We start from the raw sequence: 19,148 nt of genomic DNA, 5'->3' as shown, positions 1-19,148 counted from the left end.
TTTCATCTTCCTTCTTCTTTCTTTACTTATTTTTTTTTAATACAAAAGATTAAAGATTCACTTATTTCATGGGAAATCAAAATTAATTACAATTAAATCAGCAAAACTTGACCAGGATCTCAACTTACCTGAGATGGTCCAAGTGTTTCCTTTTTCTCCTTGGTACTGCCTTTCTTCTCCTCTAACTCTTTCTGCTGGATGGCAGCATCCTCCAACCATGCTGCAAATTCTAATACCAAGGATTCCAGCTCCATCTTGAGTTTCTCCTTCTCCTTCAAGCCTGTCTCCTCTAGAGTCAGTTTATCTTTAAATTCCTGCCACCGGTGACCCAGTCTCTCCGTCTCCATGGTGATAGGGTCATGTCCAGATGATGCGGTAGAGTTGATGGCTCTGATTGCTGCATCTTCTGTTGATTTCAGTATTTTGTTACCGTCGGGAATCTTCTCCATCAATTCCTGTACAATGAATAACAAAGAGCTTTTGTATAAATTTATTGAACGCATCATTTTATTTTGGCATGTTATCTTTTCATGTTATCTTACAGTTGTTTATCTTTCTGTTACTAATCAAAATGCAATCAAAAGTTAGTAATACAGTGTTTCACCACAGGGAAGCATTTCACATGGTCTGTTTGTACAATTGCCAACTAAGTCACCATGCCTCAATACAAACCACTTCTCCATGGTGTTACATATGCAAATGATATACCAGAACATTTCCTATGAAATGCTGACATAGCGCGTTCTCAACTATTGTAGTGTTATCAATCAGAACGTTGTGAATATCTTTAACATTTTTTTTTCCTCCCAAGAGAAAAATTCCCATGGATGGTATGTAAAACTTGAGAATAAAAACCTTAACCAATATAAACTACTGATTCAGCATTTTACAAACAATCATTCAGCTTATTATCTATAGACTAAAGACATTTTACCATTTCTTTTGCAGATTTTGTATCAATCTTAAAAGTGGCATCTATAGTTTCAATTCATGATACCTAAATCCAATGATTTTCATGAGGAAAGTCACTCATACAGCAATATTCACTGACACTAGTCATTAACTTATTTATTCATTCACTTCTGAACTACAGTAAATAGTTGAATCAAAACTGCAGTATGAAATGTTTCCCAAAAGGTAATGAGGGGAGTATTTAAGAACTTAGTATGCATAGACTCCATATGTGTGACTTGATTAATTCACTTTGGCTTTGAGTACAACGTTTCTGTATGTTGCTGTGTTGGACGAGTCTAACCATGACAGTAATTATCGACTGTGCAATCCGTGTTATAGTCATTGCCGACTTTGCAGTCCACGGTCCCCCTCACAATTTTGCAAAGTCGGTAAGAGTGACCCACAGTTTCCCCTTTCGGGAAAGGAAAAAGGGGACTAGCATTATCCATGTTACATTAGCTTTTGGTAGAATTGTTTGTTCATTTCTGTGTTTGTTTTGCTTCTTTCTTTTCTTATGACAGAAGAGGGGATGGAGGGGGTGGGGGGGGGGCTAGGGTACCTTGATCTTTTTGATCTTCAGCTCCAATCCATCCTCTTCTTCAACATCCTCCCCATCAATGTCATCATCTTCTGCAACATCCTCCAGAGATACCAATTCATCATTAAGAGACTCCAAGAGGTCATCGAATGTCTTCACATTGGACAGGTAGTCATTGAATTCTACCACTGACTTCTCCTGACTGTCATGAACATCCTATCATTTAAACAGAAATATTTATGCATCAAATCACATCGTTTATACAAGCAAAAGCTTTCAAACTCAAATTGTTATTTTCTCATATGACAATTTATATGTTAATATATATTACACAAAGGTCAAGAAAAGATAAGAAAATGGAGGAAGCATTTATTTTTTAACAAACCATATAATATTAAAATATTAATCTGCCAAGACAACATTATAGAAGAAAACCATATACTCAAATAAAAATAAACTTGGGGAGGGGAGTATAGAGGGATAAGGTAGGCCATGGAGATGGGAAAAAAGCAGTATAAACTATTTTTGGCTTAGGTAAGTAGTTTAGCATGAGCAGAGAGGAGGTATTTGTTTATCTAATATTACATTATGGTTTGTCCAGCTACCTTACTCCTGTCCACTAAGGTTTGATATTGACTTTGTAGTTGTGATATCATGGCCTCTAACTGGTCTTTGACATCAACTGTGTTCCCAGCTGTCAGTTCTTGAGCAGTCCTCTCTAGATGGGCTAATGTTCCATACCCCTGTTGGACTTCTGCAAGCAAGCTCTGAAATGAAGAAACATCATTCATAGAATCTGGTACTGAACGCTTTCGTAAAAACAATAAATTTGCAAAGATACACCTTAAGAGTTAGTATATATACACTTTGTGGTAAATTAGTTATAAATAACATTATCTCTGATCTCAGATTCATAGAATCTGGTACTGAACGCTTTTGTAAAAACAATAAATTTGCAAAGATACACCATAAAAGGTAGTACATATTATGACACTTTGTGGTACATTAGTTAAAAATAACATGATCTCTGAGAACATTCATCTATTCCAACATCATTCAGCAACACTATAAAGGCTGTGTCCTTGTCATTCTCCTTACACCATATCAATTCCTTAGCGTCATTCCCTGTGCGGCACGCGAACTGAGTTTGACCGCCGCAGTTTTAGGCCTATGACTTTACCATATAGACCACTTTCCTACAGCCATAACGTGAAAAGTTTATACCGAAAAAAAATAGTTCAAACGGCACTAAACAGAGAAATATGTTGTCTCTCAAGTTCTGTTATTTTCTTAACATTACAGTTCAAAATTCCATCAGACTTGGGTGATTTACGATGCAAGGTTAATAAATATCGAACTCAAAATCCTCATTGATAACACACAGTAAATACTGAAGAAAATCACCATTTGATAGCCGTACTTTGTTTGCGTAACCATCCTCTTGAATATTCATTGACAAATTTAGTTCAAGTGGTTTTGGAAAGGATTTTTTCTTAACTTTAAATTGATGTCAAATTCATTTTCATTGGTCAATATCTTCAATCGGACCAAGTACAGTCCAATAGAATGTCTTCTAAGAAAAATATAAGTTTCGCTTTCTTCGGTGGGCACGCCGTTACGTTATATGTGTATCCTGTACTCTGCAATAGGGTACAGCCACGCAATGCACAGTGCTCACCTACAACGCCACAGCCGAGATTCGCTTTCAAAACGTCATGTTTTATCGAACTTAATATTATTTTCAAGAAAATTACCGTAGAATATGCATCATTAAATGTTGAAGCAAGTAACTACCAATTTATTTATCTAATGCAATCCTAATTATATAGAAACACCGTTTAAGACCCCCCTGATGAATGGAATAGTCCAACCAACTTGCCCGCACAGAGCCACAGGATTTTCGGTCAAGGTGATGAATCATACGCGTTGGTCAGTAAGAGGGCTATTTTGAAGGATGTTTAGTGTGCATTTTAGAAAGAAAGGAATTGATATGACCCCATCAAAAGAGGCAACAATTCCCTGTTTTCAATTAACTGTATGTTTATAACTTGAAATTAGTTCTTTAGTTTTCAGGGGTGTTTTTACCAAGTAGATGAACAATGACGATATGTTAACTTTTATTTTCAAGTTATCAATTTCTGCATACAGGTAGTTACAGTCGTCTTGGTTGATTCTCACACCCCACCTAATCCCCACCCTCCCCCTCCAATAGAACCAATTGAGTACTGTGCATACAGGTATTTTCCAGTTGTCTCGGTTGATTCTCACATCCCACTTCATCCCTCCTTCCCTCCCAATCTCCATCCCCAAATATCCCCTTTACCTTCGCTAGTGCATCTTGATCTACTTTTCCAGGTAAATCCTGTCTCAGTTCTGCAGCTGCGCTTAGTCGGTCATCCATCTTCTCCATCCACTGCCTGAAAGATCTGGCCGTGTCCTCTAAATCATTCCATCCTCTCGTTCTCTCTTTCAAGGCCTCCTCTGTAGTTTTCAGGTCAGTATCTAACTGGTCCAAGTTGGTGTGCAATGTCTGACCCTGGGCGTCCAGGGTCCTCACTACCTCGGATGGCAAGAATGGCATCAGCTGCCTCACGGTGGCTTCGACTGCGGATAAATCTTCCTTGAGTTCGTCCTGCTTCGTCTCAACGTCCTATGAATTATAAATCATGACATGATTAAATGTGTTCACTTCATGTCTGAAATTAAAGCAGCTAGTCGCATTTACAAACAAATAACATCTGTGACCAAAGCACATTTTTAACGAGAACAAATAAGAACTTTAAGAACAAATTACTTTTCAGGCAAGACTTAAACTAATGCAAGGCCAGAGAATGAATGGCCCAAAGTAACTTGCCAAACAACAGAAAATTCCTTAGAGGATCCCTGAGAAAAGAAATATGCCAGGAGCTGTTTGATGCTTAGTAACGGCCAGCCAATCATGCACTCTTTAAAAGATTTTTTTTATTCAACAGAAAGAAACAAACAACAGGAACACAAAGAATAAGAAAGAGTATTCTCAATATTATTGCTTTTTGATATTTCTGTACATCAAATGGAGAAAATGACATGGACCTTGGTTCTTCTAAATATTCCTTGGAACCAGGGCGTATGTCCAGGATAAGTGGTCACCGTTTGGTTATTTTAAGGAAATGTCAAGTACATGACTAACATGATGAAAATCATGTGTTCGGTGTATAATTTCAACATTATACTTCACAAATACTTACATATATTATTTTGAAAGATTTACAAACACAGTGTCCATAGCCAAGAATAACTTGAACCATTGATTGATAGTGTTAGAATTAGGACTATTACATCGATACAACTCTCTAGATGTTACAGATCATTCCATGGTTTCCCTTAGCTTCAAGAATTCTACAACGAAGGATACACTGCATTGGACATATTGCACTGTTTATATACCATACCTCAGTCATGAAACTCTAGCGAAACCAAAGTAAAACAGAAAGATTTTAGGGAAGACATAGCAGTTATTTTGCTATGCTGTTAAATTGCTTTGGGCCTGTGAGAAATGCGAAATAACGTTTAATTCCGCAATCTTCTTTCAAATCTAAAGAGACACTTAAATTGTTTAGCACGTCCAATTCTATACAGCAGCACCAAGTATTTTAATGAAGTAAAATGATAGCTTACCTGAACTGCTTTCAACTTCTGTTCGCAAGCATCTTTATCTCCTGTGACATCGGATAAAGAGAAAGAGTCCGCGAGTCTGTTCTGCCTTTCTTCGATTTCTCGAAGCGACCGATTGAGCTCGTCGAGGCATTGACGAAGGAAATCCTAGAATCGAACATTTTTGGGGAAAATTTAGTCAACGGTTTATTCTCAATTGCTTCATTAGCAAGTGTCAGAACAACTGCACCTCTTAAACTTGTCTAGAGCTCTGTTTAACTTAAAGGTTGATATAAATATGAAGTAAATATCCGTAGATGTTACTTTTCAATTTTCTTAATGTTTCAGTTTTGAACAAGGTGAAAGGTGGGTTCCTACAAAGCAGAATTATAAATAGCAAATGCTAAATATATATTTTCAATTCTATACAGTACCTATAAATACATGAAAAACAATTTAACGACAGAAGGAAAGTAACCCCCTCAGCATATCATCATGTATAATATTCCTGCCAGCAGACAAAACCAAAGAGAAAAGAACTTCTAAATGTAATAAGCATTGAATACATTTAACCTTCTAGTGACCACTTTCAAAAGTCAAAAAGACTATTTTCATTCTTATTGATCAAATGCAACCTAATACAATGCATCATGAAGGTATATGTTTTATTTCCTCTTTTAGGTGAGGCATAGCAACCACATCAACCAGAACAATCTACAATCAGAAGAAACAACTACATCAGACACACATACAGAAAGACCAACACTATCAGGAACAGAGGTGGATCAACCTCATCAGGTATACAAGCAGAAGAAACAATATCATCTGGTACACAGAAATGGATCAACCTCATCAGGTATACACACAGAATGAACAACACTATCAGGAACAGAGGTGGATCAACCTCATCAGGTATACAAACAGAAGGAACAACATCATCTGGTACACAGAAATGGATCAACCTCATCAGGTATACACTCAGAATGAATAACACTATCAGGAACAGAGGTGGATCAACCTCATCAGGTATACAAGCAGAAGGAACAACATCATCTGTTACACAGAAATGGATCAACCTCATCAGGTATACACACAGAATGAACAACACTATCAGGAACAGAGGTGGATCAACCTCATCAGGTATACAAGCAGAAGGAACAACACTATCAGGAACAGAGGTGGATCAACCTCATCAGGTATACAAGCAGAAGGAACAACATCATCTGGTACACAGAAATGGATCAACCTCATCAGGTATACACACAGAATGAATAACACTATCAGGAACAGAGGTGGATCAACCTTATCAGGTATAAACACAGAATGAATAACACTATCAGGAACAGAGGTGGATCAACCTCATCAGGTATACAAGCAGAAGGAACAACATCATCTGGTACACAGAAATGGATCAACCTCATCAGGTATACACACAGAATGAACAACACTATCAGGAACAGAGGTGGATCAACCTCATCAGGTATACAAGCAGAAGGAACAACACTATCAGGAACAGAGGTGGATCAACCTCATCAGGTATACAAGCAGAAGGAACAACATCATCTGGTACACAGAAATGGATCAACCTCATCAGGTATACACACAGAATGAATAACACTATCAGGAACAGAGGTGGATCAACCTTATCAGGTATAAACACAGAATGAACAACACTATCAGGAACAGAGGTGGATCAACCTCATCAGGTATACAAGCAGAAGGAACAACATCATCTGGTACACAGAAATGGATCAACCTCATCAGGTATACACACAGAATGAACAACACTATCAGGAACAGAGGTGGATCAACCTCATCAGGTATACACACAGAATGAACAACACTATCAGGTATACACATAGAATGAGTAGCATTACTTGGCAAACACCTGGGTAACAACCTCAACAGGACACACACACACACACACACACACATAAAGGACAAGCAACCAACTGAAGACTTTTACATGATTCTAAATTTACCAAGATTTACTACTCAAAAAGTTATTTAAGTAGCTTAAATCCAGTTAGTTCTTCATCATCACTTTTGAAGAATCCATCTTACCTTCATTTTGTGCAAAAGATTGTCATATCTTCTTTGTCGTTCCATACAAGACTTCTGTAGTTTCTCAAGTCCTGTAGGGGTACAGCTCAGTCCTAGGCACTCGGCTTGACCAATCAAGTCCTCTAGAGCAGATCTCTTCTCTGAGGTAACATCTTGCAGCTTCTGTGATACAAATAACCAAAAATGCTCATAAATACATCTGGTATCCTTTTCAGTGTTATGTAATATTGTCTTATAGTGTCTATCATTTATTTAATATGGTCTTACACCTTTAACATGCCATGTTATCATACCATCCCATTGCTTAGGGCTCTTCAATAACCTGAAGTTGCCCTGACCTAAATTCCTAATCTTTCATCCGACATTCCATACCTTTATGCATTTCTGATTTTTTAGGGGGGTATCATTTAGTGAACTGGATTTGCAATTGCATCTTAAAGCACAAGTTTTTTTCCCCCATCATATTCCATAAACGAACCTCAAATTGCCATGCAAATTAGAAACAATAAATAATAATTTCCTGTGACCTGAAACATGACCTCGCAAAATGAAAATTTGAATACAAAAAAATACTGCAATTCTTAACATGTTCAACATGATGTGAACAACATATGGAGATTGTTCATTCAGTGCAGCAGGTCCTAAACTCTGGAATTCTCTTCCTTATTACTTGAGAAATGTCACATCTATTGACACTTTTAAGAAGCATTTGAAACTTATCTTTTTAGGTTTGAGGATGGGCCTTATTCACATTACATTGTTTTATTCACATTTCTGTGCCCATGTTTTTGCATATTTAAATTTTTATGTTCTTTATTGTGGTTTATAACCCTGTCTTATATCATTTTCTTACTTTTACTGCAGATGTTATTACTTTAAGATTTTCTTAAGTTTGGTAATTCTATATTCCAGGTATTGGTTCTTTTGTACAGTGCTCTTGAGCATGTTTTATTTCATGATAACAGCACTTTAATATATGGCTAGGTATTTGGTATGGTAACAACAATGGCATGAGCCCTCTACCATTCTACTTTGGTGTCATTGTCATGAGGGTTTCTAAATCAAGAGATACTCGCCTTCAGTTCCTCCAGGTTCTGCCTCTGTGATTCAGTACCACTACCAGATGAACTGACCAGCTTATCCAAGTGGTCTTCTTCATCCTTTAGCCAGACATTAAAATCATCTCCATCAATTTGATATCTCTTCCAAGATGACTCAACATCGACGAGTTGATTGTTTCTTCCGGCAAGCTTGGCATCTAGAGAGTTGATCCTTTCATGGAGGTCCGCTACCTCCTGCTGGACCACATCCCTTGGGTGAAGCTGAGGGGCAATTCTGAACAGTTCTTGGAGAACTGGTTCTTTCTCTGTCCTTTCATGCTGCAGAGACTGATGGAGGAATATAAATGACATGAAATCAGTTTTCTGATGGCATTCAAATAAAAAAGAAATTGAGAATACTAGTTGAAATTTCCTTTTTGTTTTGGCTTTTTTTTTTATATAGCGCTTTATACCGGCGATAGGTCTCAAAGCCCTTTACAGACGTTATATTACCCCTGGTCAATGATAACCTGTCCCAGAGACAATCCCTCCAGTCGGCAGCAGTTATATACTGCGCCCAATGACAAGTTACCTCACAGGTACCCATTTAACCCCTGGGTGGAGAGAGGCAATTGAGATAAAGCATCTTGCCCAAGGACACAACGTAATGAACTAGGCAGGAATCGAACCAGCATTCCTTGGATCACGAGTCCAACGCCTTAGCCAATTGGCCACCACGCTCTCACTGATATATTGAGTATAAATTATAGGAATCTGTTAGCCTTAACAAACAAAGAAATGAGATTCTAGCCAAGACGGTGGTGCACTACAGAAATAGAAAAACTAGAAATTGTTTAAATACCATGATAGTAACATATATCATACACAAACACAAGGAAAGCACATTTTGGAATCAACTTGCACAAACATTGAAATGACATTGATATGTGGACAGACAATTGCACACACGGGCAGACACACGAACAAACACTACCAAAAATCTGTCAAGGACAATTATGTGAAGTAGAATTAGTATTATAGGCGGTTACAACTGTTGAATCTCACCACACTGGAGCTTAGGAGGTTATGTGGGGACTTGATCCAGGTTTTCAAGATTGTGTATGGTTTCGACAATTTATCCTTTACCGACTTTTTCTTGTTTGCTAACAGTAGTTGTACTAGAGGTCATTGTCTTAAACTCCAAAAGTCGCATAGTAGGATTAATATTCGGCAAAACTTTTTTTCTAATAGGGTTGTGAATGAGTGGAATGGTTTGCCTGAGAAAGTTGTACTTGCAAGTAGTGTGAATGGGTTTAAGAATGCTTTGGACAAGCACTTTAAGCATTGTTATCGGGTCTGAGTGTTTGTGACTTCAGTTTTTTTCTCTCTCTATAGGGTCCTTGATGGGGACTTAAGTGTCCCTCCTGATCCTTTTTTCTACTAAACTAAACTAAACTATTAAAATCAATTAGAAAAAGATTACAGTTACTTTGCTGCATGCGAAATTAATCTCTATTTAATGGGAGGCGATTTCTCTAACAGAGAGCCTGTCTAGTACACAAATCAACTTCAAGAGTTAATGATGTATCACATAAAAAACTCAAATTTTAATTCAACCAAACTTAGGGACACACCTGAATGTTATTCCTTCGTTTCTCTGTCTCTTCCAAAGAATCACACCCTTGCATCTCACTTTCCAGCCTCTTTTCTGCCTGCTTCAGCCACAGTTTTAAATCACCAAGAGCTTGGTTATAAAGACCCCATTGCAATGCACCTTCCTTTAACATTGCGTCCAGATCAGTTGCTCTCTTCTGTAGTTCCTTCCACAGTTTATACAGAGGAAACAGGTCGCAGCCTGTGTCATCCATAGGAGTACTGGAACGGCTTAAATCGGAAAGGATGAGATGCAGTAACTCCAAAGAGCCCTCTTGGTTGTCAATGTCGTTGATGAGTTCCTGTAATCAATGACAAAGTATGAAAACAGCAAAAGTTGAGCAGTTAGAATTAAAAGAACAATTTACAGACATTCCAACAGTCCACAGACATTGGAATACATATAAAGCATCAGCAGCATCATCATGATAGGCTCATTGATGCATTGACAAAGGAAATATTAAAGGAGAACATTGTCTGAAAGATGTAGGCAGTGCTTTACACTCACCTTCATCAGCAAGTATCAGAAAAGAACTGCACCTCTTAAACTTGTCTAGCGCACTTTCAAATTAAACTTTAAATTAAACGTTGATATCCTTAACATGATAATAATATTATGATACATGTGGTACCGTAATGCTGAAGTTATGCTTGATCAAACTTTCGAACAGAATTTTAAAATTACACCAAATTGTCACAAACTGAGATTGCTTTTTTCATGAAAAAAAAAGACATGATGATAAAATAAGAAAAAATTCATGTTTCCATTTTACTGTGCACCATATACACTGTCTTCCTGCATTTTGCAAGTTTCTAAGTTGTAGATTTTACAAAAATGATCAGTAAATTATTTTAAGTTTAATTGGTGCCAGGTAGAAGCAACCATATATATATATATATCCGATTAAAACAATTCAAGGACATGTGTGAACCTGATAAGTTGCAACGAGAAATGCACAGAAAAGATATTCATTTAGTAAAAGAACTTAGCCAAGCTACACAAAATATTACTCCTCTCCATGATGTCATAAGACTGAGAGTGTCACAGCAATTTCCAATTCTATAAGCAACCATTTCTACGGATAAATTCATCAGCAAAAGCAGAACCCCATCAAAATCTTTCTCCACACCCCATACCAACTCCTCACCACCCCCCACCCCCTCCCTCACCTAATGCATAAGAAAGAAAGAAACAAGTTCCAACATCTTCTTCACCTTTAGAGTCTCCATGGTCTTTTCAGGGTTACCACCCTGCACTCCTTCCAAATCTGCCAACCTCTTTTCTATTTCATCAAGTTTATGAGTGGCAGCATCTTTAGACTGCTCAAAGTCTAACCATTTCGGCTCCAATGTTTTCAAGTCTTTCAGGGTTTCTTCAACTTTGCTTGAAACAGTCTGAAAGCTGAGAGTAACCTCTTCCTTCAAGTCCTCCTGTAAGATGACTCTGGTTCTCTCTTTACATTTGTCCTGCATCCTCTGACTGAGATCTGTCAAAGAGCCTCTTACTTTCTCCAATTTATTCAAGGCTTCATGCGATACCTGAAATGTATAATTGAAAATTTTTAAATGATTATAACATATTAATACTACACATACTTATCTATGCGTTATGTATCTTGAAAATCCTTCAAACTCTCAGAAAAGAGTATAGAGAGCCTGTCATTTTAATCTTCATAAAAATAACGTTTTGAACAAAACTTCTCCTCTCTGAAGAAAATCCTGCAATGATGTCAGGAAGAAAAAGTCATGAGCGTCTATGCATCTAATCTGTGACACACAGATCTTTTGTCCACAAAATTTGGGACCTTGTGTTAATCCAATGCATTTGGGTCCAGAAAGACATTTTTACTAAAGAAGTTCATACAGGAAAATGGACTTGTTCTATGAGTAGAAAAAATGTGGAATTTCAAAAGTTGTACACTAATATGTACACATGTAACAAGATATCATAACAATAGCATCCCAAATGGAAAAAAGAATTCACTTTATAAAAAAAAATTAAAAAAAAAACAATTTGATGGGAAAAAAAAGTTCTGTACACTGGTAAAGTTGAAAGTTAATGTAAGGAATACCTCCATCCGATGTACTTGATCTTGAACCTGTTGTAAGCTGTTTGGAGGATGCCGTTCATCCAAATTGCCTGAAATTCTGTCTAGAAGCATTTTAAGAGACGACTTCTCTTCCTGGTACTGTCTCCACAAGGATCTCCAGTCCTGTTGAGAAGAAAAAAGTTATTTGGAGCATAACTAAGGCAATAACATCGTAAAAACAAGATGGGGCATTCCTAACGTATGTCATGTTTCATATACGAGATGTCCTATATCTGAGGTGCCATGCTGCAACTTTGGTGCAATGTTCTTTCTTTAATCAAACAGGAAAGATTGGTCCACCAGTAATTACAACCATTAAATCTTCTCCAGTGCCCCCCCCCCCCCCCCCTTAACTACGTGCCAGTCGTTAATGTTTTCAGTCTGGGATAGCAGTCACTCAAAGAAAAATTTAATATCTTGGAATTTATCAATTTTCATCTTACTTTTATCTTGAAACACAAATTTAACTCTTCAGAAAATACAAACAAGGAGAGACAATAAATTATATAAGTTTTCTACACAAGAAAGAAAACAGAGAATAATAGTAAAATTACTGACGTATCACTGTAAAGTTTGTCAATGAACTCTATAAATGTACTTCTTCATGTATGTGTACTTAAAGGAAGAAAGCAAAAAGAAACTTACCTCTAGATTTTCTTTGGTCTTAGAAATTCTTTCCTCTATTTGAGCTCTTTCAGGCGGGGGGAGGTCTTCTAAAAGTTGTGAACAAATCTTTTCATAATCTGTCAGTAAATCTGGATCAGCCAGTACACTTGATATGTCTCTTGGATCTGCAAGCAGTTCTTCAATCTCCTTCTCTTTACTCTGAAATGCTTCTGTTTTGATCTGGACTTGTTGGCAGACTTCACTGTCTGCTAAACATTTCTGATGCGAAGAAGAATATATGAAGACTTTTCAGCAGACCAGTTCAGCTTAAATAACTTCAAAGAATCAGTGAGAACTACTGGCAAGTAAATCTGTATCTATAATGTAGAGCCTCAATTGTATGTGAGGTGTGAGACAGGAGTAATGACCGAGACAATACAACAGTCTCATATAACAGAGCAATAAACTTCCATGCTCATAATTCAATTGCATTCACACCAATGTAGGAAAATATAGCCTTCGACATCATACAAGCATTACATGGAATTCTTGGCTGCTTAATATCAGGTCACAACCTTCCCGAAATTCATTTAAATACAAATTAAAGAGATTTTACTTATACTGAGTTTGAGGTTCCTCTTTCCTTCTTTTCTTTTTCTTTCTTTCTCCTTTTCTTCTCTTTTTCTTAGTTCATATCTTAATTCTTTTTGTAAGTTATTTGTGTACTCTATGTACAGGGAATGTATCACTAGATAAGCCCACAAGGGTTTCTTGATACACTTCCTTTCACATTCCATGACTCTCTGTATTCGCTACATTTGTTGTATATATGTTGTGAAAAAACAAATAAATAAACAAAATAAAATAAACAAAATAACATCAAAGGAAAGTTAAATTTTGTTACTTTGCAATCAAGTGGTCACTTTTTTACAAACTTGAAAATCTCACACAGCTAAGCAGCTGGTTGAGTTATGTAAATAATATTACTCATACATAACAGTCAGAGGGCCTACCCTTTTTTCCCTCTTTTATTACACAAAACGTTTTTCACTGAGTATTAAGGGTATTTTTCCTACTGAAACTGATGAAAGGAATCCAACTCTCTTTTGGTTAATATTCCCACTTTTTGTTCATTTTAATAAACTTTAAGTTTAGAAATCTTGAGGAAATAGACTGGCAAGTTACCTGATATCTGTCATCCACCTTTCTTGAATTAGTTTCCAGAACCATTGTGTGTATGTAGGTGCTCTTGAGGCTGACGATGTACTTCACCAGCTGAGTCTTCTCCTTAACTGGGACTTGCACTCGCTCAAGTCGGCTCATTGATGCCTGTGAACAAAGGGAAAGAGTCATACTGACATCATACTGACATCTGTGGTAGGCAAGCATTACACTAAATATATAGTAGAAACTACAGCAGACAAGTATTATGGAGATACATAAAGCACATTATTGATCTGACTTTTCTAATAGTTTGTTGTAGTAAAATAAATAAAATAATATTTTTTTTTATAATATACATTTTTCCCTTGTACTTTCTGTTACTTGTCGTTCAACCTCTGAAGAAGATCCTGCTAGGATCAAAACAGCAGGCCCACTTACTTTTGCACAGTTTGTTGAAGTGAAAGTTATCACATCTGTATAACATTCTCTTTTCCTTTTTATTTGGTGGGAATTGTTGACTTGTTTACATATATATATAAGTTGTATGGCATCTCCAGCAAGGGAATGGTGATAAACTAAGGGCAGGATAGCTTAGTGGTAGAGAAGAGTGGGTCACTGGTTTAGAAGAGTGGGTCACTGGTTTAGAGAAGAGTGGGTCAATGGTTTAGAGAAGAGTGGGTCACTGGTTTAGAGAAGAGTGGGTCACTGGTTTAGAGAAGAGTGGGTCACTGGTTTAGAGAAGAGTGGGTCATTGGTTTGGATTCCATTCAATCCTGTACTTCTTTATTCTTCCAACACTTAAAATAAACAGGCCAAAGAATTTTTTTAGCTAGAATATGATTGAAAATATTTGGCCAGAATGCTCTTCAAACTAGCCGACTTCAGAATTACAACTTTAAATTAGTAAGAGGATGCCCTTCTCTGTACACCTTGTATCCTTTCATGGCCAAAAACAAATTAAATAGAACCAAAAACTAACAGCTGACTTGATCCGCCGCCTCAAACTTACTTGTCGTTCCTCCCTGGTCCTCTGCATCTCTTCGTCTGATTTGGTTAAGTCGTCACCCCTGTTAGCTAATAAGAGCTCTTCTTGAGTTAACACCGTGTCTATCTCTTTGGTTTTTGTCTCTAGCTGATGCATAGCACCCAGTACTTGTTTGACATTAGCCCCTCTGGTCCGGATCTCGCTGCGAGCTTCAGCGAGTGGTTCTTTGATATCCTTTAAGGACTCCACCATGGCTGAGGCTTGTTCTGGTGGTGAACTTCGGGCAACCTCTTGCACCAACTGGGCCAATTCTTTGAATGTTTGCTCTTGAGCAGGGATGTCTTTCTCCATGTTCTGTAATGTTTGAGCCAGACATGTGATTATTAGAGATAGTTTAGGATTAGTCACCGTTCAATGCAACGATCAAACTACCAGACAGAAGGAAGTATTCATTACTGGCACTGAACATTTAATTAGTGTAGAGATGATTAAATGGATAATGTGATGTATGCATAGTGACAGGAAAATAACACCTGTTATGTTTGCATGTATGTAGTTATAATGGTGTACTCCAATAGCCTATAGTTTATGAGACTGAACAGTTAAGATAAACTCATCATAAAATGCCTTATTAACAGAGTTAAACCTCCTTCATGCCAACATTATAATTACATGCAATGATATACTTTCACATGGGCCTCAACCTTCAATCAAGCATCTCCAGTAGGAAGACACCCTTGCAGTTACATTGTAACACACAGTATTTAAATTTTGACACCAAAGAGTTGAACATTAACAGTATTTTATGCCAACGTCTCTTCAAACACTGTCAAAGGAGCATCTAAGCCTATATAGCTCCAGCATGGACAAAATGGGGGTGGGAGGAGAGTGTGGAGGTTGGTTGTCAATGTTTGCTTATTTAATGTGAAAGTAATGTTGGTTTGAGTGGACTTGAAGCTGAGCAAGACCAGGGCTGTAGCAGACTCGAAACAAGATGAATTCGCATTAGACTTGGAACCCTGACTTAGATTAGGTGCACTTGACTACATCCCTGACAATTTCATTTCGATATAGAGGCTGTCATCTGTACGCTGTAATACTATCAGCAGATGATACCACTGTCACATGCAATCTCACTCTATTACACAGGCCTACATCCTTCAAACCATAAATCATTCCCTAGAAATCACAATTCACTTTTCATTAAACTGTATGACAACACAGAGCTTAAATTATTTATGACTGGTTCACAGACATACAACCATCAATCAACATACAGACTCACACATTTAATCATCTCAAATCAATGTTATCAGGTTCCCTTCCGTTTCGATTGCATTCACATCCCTCCCCCCTTCCTCCCCCCTCCCTCCCCACTCTCCCACAGAATACAGTATGCTGATTGATGAACTTGATACAGTAGAACTCTCATGTCTAAATATCTACATATGGAGGCTGACACTATATATTCTCTCTAATTTACGATTTTGCCATAATCCTGCTGCACACATAAGCAAAGCAGTACAGAGTATCCTGCTGACAAAATGTCACCCCACTCTACCCCCTCCTCCTGACTTACCTACTGATCATACTATCTATTCCTATGATCATATGAGAACATACAATGCTAAAATTCCTCGTCACAAAGCTAAAATGTGCCAAAGTATCCAATATTGAAGGAAACTTCCAATACTATTTAAATTTTGAATAAGAATAGAGAGTATATCATGATGTACATAGATAATTATTCTAGAAAAATTCTGTTACACATAAAGCATTCAGACAAACTACCTTCTGGACATGCTATGCTAAGCACTATTTTGTGTATCGACATACAGTTTGTATTAAAGAACGTAACAATGTTCAACGACTCCTCAAGCAGCTCAACTGTAGCATCGTCTCTTCTACCTCTCTTTAATATCCAACGTAAGAATCCTGCTCCGAGAGCAAACACACATTTACGTTTGAGCGAATGTTCCCCTGTATAGTTTGACATATGAAACCACAAGAGTATATTTAAGGAACAGCTCACACAAATAAAAACTGTGGCACTTCCATCACATCTGATTGAAGACTGATATAGGATCAAAGATCCTCATGTGTAGAAAATCACAGAATGTTTTGCTACATCCCTCTAAGAGGATGCAACCACATGTTACGGTTTTCTCTATGACAGTGCTCCGATCTGATATTACAGGCAGTAATGACATTAGACATGTAGTCATGACACATTCAAAGTCCCACAGTCCGGCATCCAATGAATACACTAACAAACAGACATATTCCCTACATGTATGACTGTCTGTTGTTACTGTTGTTACTACTTCAAATTTTTGTTCCTTCTGTAAGCTTCTCTACAGTTCAGTGATTATTGAACTCTTAACCCTTGCAGACTTGCAAATATTTGTTTTCTCCAAAAATTTAGTGCAATATAGGTGAAATAAAATCACAATGATTTAAAGGTTTTTAATTTTTTTGTAAAATTATTTATCATGCCAATCCAGCAAGATTGCTGGAAAACTGCATCTCAAAATGTCAGGTAACATCCAGAAATGTACAACAACCTCATACAACATTCCTAGGTTTTGTAATACGAATTGGAATACGAATAGGAATGAATACCAATAGCCTAATGACCTAATTAACACATTGCCCTCTGTCTGTTAGTGCACTGTCGAGAACAAGCTCAGAATATGCAATTAAAGTCCCTTGTGAGACTAAAGATGCTACGAGATTAGAAGTAAATTATCAAACCTGAATGAAAAAACTACAGGTAAACCTGTTCTAGCTACCTTGGGAAAGACTGTTTACATCATTACACTACCTAAGAGTGCAGCACTTAATTGATACATCATAAATAATAAGGAATACAATCTTCTCATTCAATTTGGAATTGTCAAGGAAAATTCATTTAAAATTAACTGCAACATGATGTACTTCAAAATTAATATATTCAAGAGTATGAATAAAAACTACAGAATCCATGCACTAATTTTAGTTATACTATAGTTATATTTTAGTTTATATTATAGTTGTTTGTTTGTTTGGATTTCTTGCAGAAAGCAAGATGACAACTTCTATGGGTGGAAATCAAACATTTTTCACACATGAGGAACAATTACAATGACAACTTGTTTTTTTACTGACTGACTGACCGAAATAAACTGAACTCATGAATAGGAGACTTACTGAGGTGGCAATCATATTGATTCTCAGATGCTCAATAATATTAATTAAACTAGAAGAGGTGTGAAGTGGGAGGGGGAATAAAGATAATGAGAAGTAAAATAAAATGCTTTTGAAAAATTAGTAGTTGACTCTGCGAAAGTAGTCAAAATAGTTTGAAACCAATATAGTGTAAACTTGCTCAGGGCCCTTCTCGCACAGAGTCTTAACAATTTTTTTTTATGGAAACTCACAGGTGCCATAATAGGCCCAGTCCGCAGCTACCATATAGAGGGAAGGATATGCAGATGAGTTTATAACCGTTAAATAATATGTTCTAGTAGCTTTGGCAAATGATAAAGTTAGACTGTAAGTCAACGAAGCAATTATGGTAAACCTCCAGTAGATAGTGGGATAAATATGTTCTAAAATCATATTCCACTCACCAGTAACTGCTCCTGGTATCTTGGTAAGTCAGGAAAAGTGCATTCTACAGGATTAGAGAGGAATATGTGTACTTCTGAGGTCCATGTTTGTAGGTTCTTCAACTTTTCATTAAACTTCTTCTGTTGTTGGACAGTTCCAGGGTCCCGGACGTACACCTGGAAAATAGAAACTTTGATGTGCTTTACATAATTTAGGTTAATGAGAACTCCTTTCCTGCATTTTGAAGTTGGGAATGTTCTGTATAGCCAAGTACAAGCCTTGCATATTTAAGCATTAATTCTAGCACTTCAATTCAGAATATAAACTAACCATAAAGAATGAATACATCATAACCAGTGGTTGCATGTCATTTACTTAAATTAACAAAGTTCATTTTATTATCATAACTCATGTTTCAGTTATATAGTATATGTCTTTTTGCAAGGTCATCAGAGAGATTTCCTACTTGGCATGTTATACTGTGTGTGATGTCAGGGATGCACAAATCATGATGTTTCTTGATTTGGCTTTAAAAATTACCAACAATTACAAAACTGGTTCTAATCTTTACTGATCCTGACAGGGACTCTCTTTGACTGTAAAGTGCTATAATAGTACAAGAAGCATTAAAAATTGCAATTTGTTGGTGCAAAGATTGAGAACTCAGCTTTGAGACAAACATATAGTCAAAATTAAATCAAAATTAAACGTCATTTAATTAATATCATCAAGCCTAATACAAACCTTAACAGCTTAGTGTGCAAAACATGAAGTTGTTGATTTCTCACTAAATAATGAAACAATTTTGCATTTTAAACAGATCTGCTATG

At 36.8% G+C, this 19,148-nt stretch overlaps 1 protein-coding gene across 9 annotated transcripts in view; it reads right to left on the bottom strand.

Moving 5' to 3' along the window:
* The window catches only part of LOC139971612 (uncharacterized), a 254,208-nt gene that overhangs the window by 191,204 nt on the left and 43,856 nt on the right, over nt 1-19,148 (bottom strand). For all 9 annotated transcript variants that reach the window (XM_071978246.1, XM_071978247.1, XM_071978238.1 and 6 more), the window contains 14 exons: nt 18,339-18,494; nt 14,752-15,081; nt 13,764-13,907; nt 12,618-12,857; nt 11,955-12,095; nt 11,098-11,421; nt 9,864-10,184; nt 8,266-8,577; nt 7,190-7,351; nt 5,150-5,293; nt 3,816-4,142; nt 2,098-2,259; nt 1,514-1,708; nt 129-455 (listed from right to left, as the gene is read on the bottom strand). In XM_071978246.1, coding sequence (XP_071834347.1) covers nt 129-455; nt 1,514-1,708; nt 2,098-2,259; nt 3,816-4,142; nt 5,150-5,293; nt 7,190-7,351; nt 8,266-8,577; nt 9,864-10,184; nt 11,098-11,421; nt 11,955-12,095; nt 12,618-12,857; nt 13,764-13,907; nt 14,752-15,081; nt 18,339-18,494 — 3,285 coding nt within the window. The remainder of the gene's footprint in view (nt 1-128; nt 456-1,513; nt 1,709-2,097; nt 2,260-3,815; nt 4,143-5,149; nt 5,294-7,189; nt 7,352-8,265; nt 8,578-9,863; nt 10,185-11,097; nt 11,422-11,954; nt 12,096-12,617; nt 12,858-13,763; nt 13,908-14,751; nt 15,082-18,338; nt 18,495-19,148) is intronic.

This window comes from Apostichopus japonicus, chromosome 8 (assembly GCF_037975245.1).
Source record: "Apostichopus japonicus isolate 1M-3 chromosome 8, ASM3797524v1, whole genome shotgun sequence".
In the NCBI taxonomy this organism is placed as follows: domain Eukaryota; kingdom Metazoa; phylum Echinodermata; class Holothuroidea; order Aspidochirotida; family Stichopodidae; genus Apostichopus; species Apostichopus japonicus.
This window is presented reverse-complemented; position numbering and strand designations above follow the sequence as displayed.